This window comes from Morone saxatilis, unplaced genomic scaffold, assembly GCF_004916995.1.
Source record: "Morone saxatilis isolate NCDOM2014 unplaced genomic scaffold, NCSU_SB_2.0 Contig16, whole genome shotgun sequence".
Classification (NCBI taxonomy): domain Eukaryota; kingdom Metazoa; phylum Chordata; class Actinopteri; family Moronidae; genus Morone; species Morone saxatilis.
Genome location: NW_023339718.1, coordinates 877,892 through 883,419, shown reverse-complemented (window position 1 = coordinate 883,419; position 5,528 = coordinate 877,892). Strand labels below are relative to the sequence as shown.

Below are 5,528 nucleotides of genomic sequence, written 5' to 3'. Positions count from 1 at the left end.
AGCTGGAACTTAGATAGATAGATACTTTATTTATTCCGAGGGAAATTCAAGTATCCAGTAGCATACGAAACATAGCCTACATACATTAAACATACATTAAACATACATTAAACCTACATTAAAATAGAATTAAAAATTAAAATTAAAATAACTTATAACACAATGACACTGCATTATACAATTGACTTTTGTTGACTTGACAGGAAAAGCACAGGTGGAACTAATAACATCAATAAAGCAATGCAGCAATGAATACAACAATGTTAATTTCACCACTTTACCACTAGATGGTAGTAAAATGTCCCTTACTGTATAGATGATACTAACGCTACTGCTATGTATTTTTTACATTGACATATAAAGGTTTTTTTATTATGCCAATTTATTAATAACTTATATATATATATTTATATATAACTTATGTTATAATAGTTTGTGTTGATTTCCAGGTACCGTGTATCGGTACGTCGTGGTGACGTCAGACGTAAAACTGAAGTGACGTTTTCTCCGTTCGCCGACCTTCCGCCTTGCACATGTGTTTACTGAAAATGTGGATAACTGAGCTAAAGAAGTAATAATAGTATTGTTGTGAACACGCTGTCTGTGCGCCGGGTGAATCATGGGGAAGCTGAATGTCGTGGTGTTGAGATACTTGTCTCGAGATGATTTCCGAGTCCTCACAGCGGTAAGTAACGAGGTAACGAGTAACGTTAGCAGAGTTAGCCTGTGCTAGTTCAGCCTGTAACCATACACAGAAACATACATTAACTGAGTGCTCATTAACTGCTGCAGTGGGTCAACATAACATGTCAGTGTAGAGAGGTGGGTGTTTATTAGTAAAACACAAAATCACTGTCTATAAAATGTTGCAAAACATGTGAATATGTAACTAACAAGAGCTATAGTCCAATATGTTACTGTATATTCTCAATGAGGGCATGATGATCAAGCAAGTCAATGTTTATATCAGTCAAATAAATGGAAAAAGTTTAAAGAAAAGACTACTCCACTGACTTAATATAGCATTTCCACCATATTAGGGGACTTACAGATGTCAAAAGGCTCAATATCGAAGCATTAGTAAGCTTTATATATACAGCAGAGTTTTAGAATATATTATTAATCGAGCTGACTTTCTCATAAAGGAGCCAATGAGATCTTTTCTATTGTGTCAAAGTATGTTTCTGTATCAATTTGTTTCCCCTCACCTTGAGGGATAAGTTCACATTAAAACAATACTTATACACTCATTATACACCACCCAGTATAGTAGCACACATAGTTATTTTAGTGCTGTTTGCGTTTCACCACACACCGGTAACTTGCTGAGTTTTATAATAACAACTGTACATCTCTAAATTATATTGTCATATTACTATAACTGAAATCCCAGAATCTCATCAAGCAGTGCTCATTTCATGTCAATTAATCTTTCAACTTGCAGCATTTGTAACATTTCAGCATTCTCATGATCAGATTATGTTTATTCACACAGGTTGAAATGGGGATGAAGAACCATGAGATTGTTCCAGTGAGTCTCCTGTCCTCCATCGCTAGCCTCAAACACGGCGGCTGCAACAAGATCCTCAGAGAGCTCGTCAGACACAAACTGGTGGTCTACGAACGCTCAAAGGGTAAGAAAACACACAGGAATGCTTGCTGAACCTCACTAGCCCCGGTGCATGTAGGTTATTTTACTAATGGTGCATGTGTATGTTGATTTCAGCCGTGCAGGGCTACAGGTTGAACTACGGAGGATATGACTACCTGGCTTTGAAAACCTTGTGCTCCAGAGAAGTGATCATATCAGTTGGCAACCAGATGGGTGTGGGTAAAGAGTCAGGTAAGAAACCACAAACATAAGACAACAGAAATAAACACTGTTAATTTTACTGTAGTATTTGAAAAGACAATTCAGCAGAACCCACGTGGGTAAGGATTCCCTCTGGTTAATGTAAATTACATCTATTCTCTGTCAGGTTTACAGGCTGCTTAGTCAAGGTCAGAAACTCTCATGTCCTCATGTTATTGCAAATATTTCTTTGTGCTCACCTCCTGTAGATATATATATTGTGGCGAGTCCGAACGGGGAGCAGTACGCTCTAAAGCTTCACAGATTGGGTCGCACCTCCTTCAGGAACCTGAAGAACAAGAGAGATTACCACAAACACAGGAAGAACATGTCCTGGCTCTACCTCTCTCGCCTTTCTGCCATGAAGGAGTTTGCCTACATGAAGGTAATGGAACAAATCAGAGAAAGTAGGAAAGTTACGTGGAATAGAAAGAAAATGTCACCAGTTTTGTTTGGTGCATCTTTTGAATCATCTCATCATTTTTCAGGCATTGTACGATCGGGGTTTTCCTGTTCCCAAACCTGTGGACTATAACAGACATGCCGTAGTGATGGAGCTCATCAATGGATATCCACTGTAAGTAAATAAGCCATTCTTCTTTCTTGCTTTATTTATTTCACAAGTAATAGTACATTTTGTTTAATTTGTGTGTATTGTCTCTCTCTTTCAGGTGTCAGGTGCATGAGCTGAAGGATCCATCAGCCCTGTACAGCGAGTTCATGGAGCTCATAGTCAAACTGGCCAACAATGGCTTGATCCATGGAGATTTTAACGAGTTCAACCTTATGTTGGATGACCAGGACCACATTACTATGATTGACTTCCCTCAAATGGTGTCCACCTCACATCTTAATGCTGAATGGTTGGTCTCGCTGTTATAAAATTAAGAATGATGATGACACCTGAAAATAATAAAACAAACGATTAAGTACAATTATGTTCACTTTTCCAAACTTTGTTTTTAGGTATTTTGACAGAGATGTCAAATGTATCAGAGATTTCTTCGCAAAACGATACAATTATGAGAGCGAGCTCTTCCCAACCTTCAAAGACATCAAGTAACTGCTCATTTATGTATTGGTTGCAAAAAATGAAAATTGTGTCGGTGTTCTTTTTTAGACGTGTACAGTAGCTTTCCTCTCAGAGGAGCTCTCAAATTGAACAACTATTCTTACAAGATCTTTTGTGGTCACTGTTTATTCCTACAGACGGACTCGTTCTCTAGATGTTGACGTCTCAGCTAGCGGCTTCACCAAAGATCTGGAGAGAGATGGTGCATTGCTACACCCAGCTGGACCTGAGGGAGAGGAAGATAGTGAGGAGGAAGGCGATGACGAAGATGCATCAGACGAGGAAACAGAAAAAGAAGAAGAGAGTGTGGACATGGAGGAATATAAGCATGCGATGCTGGAACTGGAAGGTCTGAAAGTCAGCGACACAGAAGCAGATTTACCAACCGACGACAACAAGGGTGAAAAAGGGGAAGAACAAAAAGAGACTGAGACAGCTCAGACTGCTAGAAGTGATGAAGAGACAGAGAAGGACTTGGAGGAAGAGTTGAATGAGGCAGAGGAAGAGTTGAATGAGGCGAAGGAAGAGTTGAATGAGGCAGAGGATGAGTGTCCAGAGCTGGCAGACCTTTCTACATCCAACAAAGATTTCAAACCCTTCAGGTAAACACAATGAAAGTTAAGATTATTAAGTATCCAAAAGGAAGCATGTTTGATGAGATGGTGCTCAGTTTGAATACTGCAGCTGTGGTACAGAGCCAACAAAAATTCTTAGATCTCGAAATTTGAGACATTTGACAGAAAATAGAGTGTACCAGTGAATTTCTCTGCTTTTCTGTACAATGTGTCGTACAAGCAGTTAATGTTTTCTGTGTGTTTTCTGTGTGTTTTCTCCTGCAGAGACTCAGACAGTCTTCTACACATGGCAGAACACTGTAGGAGGAGGACAGACAGTGAGGCCACAATGGGTAGCATAGGGAGCTGCTCTACCATACCACCAGTAAGTAAAACACATATACACATCATCTGTCTGCACGTACTCCTATTTAGTACCATTACAAAATACAAGTGCTCTAACTTGAATGACGAATTGGACATTTCACCAGACAGTGTAACAGTCCTAGTAAATGGTTTTGGACAGAAACTAGAATGGCTTCTAGGAGCTGCTAGAGAGCCTTTACATGGTGTTGCAGTTTGTCAGTGTGTGCAGGGTGACTTGTAGCAGAGACAACTTGTCTACGTACTGTTGTGTCTGCCTTGTGGAGACTCCAGTGCGTACATTAATCTGTAGTAACCTGCTGTGCTTGTTTTTGTGTGCCCTGCAGGAGGAAGTCCGTCAGAAGGTGCGGAGGCAGCTCACCAAACAGCAGAAGGCAGCACAGAGGAGACGTCTGCAGAAGGGAGAGGCCAACTTGGTGACCAAATCCAGGAGAGAGAACCAAAGTAACATCAAGTCTAGTATGGAGAGCGCCTCCTTCTGGGGATAAATGGGACTCTGTTCCTTTGTCTGGAGGTTGGAAAACATAGTTGATGGGAAAACTCAGAAAACAGTGCGACAACTCAACTGTTCTGTCATGCAAAACCTTCTTTTATATTTGAACTGCTTTGAACTGTCATGTTCAACATACAGTCTATTGTAAATATCGACTATTCATAATGAAGCCCTGTAATTGATAATTAAACCATTTAAACATTACTGATGAGGTGTGTTTTTCTCTGTTTATTTAAAAGGATGGTTTAACAAATACGTTTAAATAACATGATATCATATGCACCTGTGTTAAACATGTTTGCTAGTCAGGCGAGCATATTCTTTTTAATAAATACTATCATATCAACCTCCAAGATGGCTACAAAAGACAGAAACCCATTGAGTAACTTTTTCTATTATTGTAGTTTCAGGTTCATTCTAGGTCTGACAATACTGCTGACAGAGTGACTAATGTGGGTGTGGATTTGAGATTTAAACAGGATGCAAGTTCACGGAGAGCTTTTATTTATGCTAAACTGCTGTGGTTCAAAGGTCTCCAACTATTATGGTCATTTGAATAGAAAGCTACCTCCACCCTCCCAGCAACCAATCAAAAAAGTAGACACTGACTCAAGCATGTGGGAACACATGCTCCAGAACACTCCAATACGTTCAGTGTGAAAGGGTGCAGGAAATAGACACGCATACCCCTTCTCTCTGTCACACAGATACAACTCAATACAGAGTGAGGCATGACATGTAAAAGATGAGAAAGCAGAGGAATTGGGGAGCTAAGAAACCACTTCTTTCTCAGAATTTGGTTCATTTATGTGTAAGGGGCTTTCAGAAGGAGGGTGAATTCAGACTTGAACAATGGCCATTCATATTGAAGTGGGTGAATAGAGCTCAGATCCTGGGCTCCGTGGCCTCAAATTAGTATGTGAAGTCAAAAGTATCACACACACCACATGTTGGGTAGGGCTGTCTTTCAGATGCTGGACACTACGGGTTCTTCCTACAAAAAGAAGCATCTAGTATTATACCGGACTTAACATAGAACTATTCCTATTTTTTCCTCTTCCTCTGTGATGGTGTTGCACTGTGCTGTCTGTGGTTCAACTTGCCAACTTTGTGCAGGTCTTTAACTGCATGACTCTGTTCAGGGATTAGCCAGCTGCACAGCCAGAAGGGGAG

The 5,528-nt window shown here is 40.1% G+C and overlaps 1 protein-coding gene across 1 annotated transcript; it reads left to right on the top strand.

The window, feature by feature from the left end:
- Positions 1 to 487: 487 nt before the first annotated feature.
- Positions 488 to 4,557, top strand: riok2 (RIO kinase 2 (yeast)). Its single transcript, XM_035658988.1, has 10 exons — positions 488 to 685; positions 1,496 to 1,634; positions 1,727 to 1,843; positions 2,062 to 2,237; positions 2,341 to 2,429; positions 2,524 to 2,715; positions 2,819 to 2,911; positions 3,062 to 3,526; positions 3,764 to 3,863; positions 4,189 to 4,557. Exons 1-10 carry the CDS (start codon positions 620 to 622, stop codon positions 4,348 to 4,350), a joined length of 1,599 nt encoding a protein of 532 aa, XP_035514881.1. The 5' UTR covers positions 488 to 619; the 3' UTR covers positions 4,351 to 4,557.
- Positions 4,558 to 5,528: the final 971 nt, after the last annotated feature.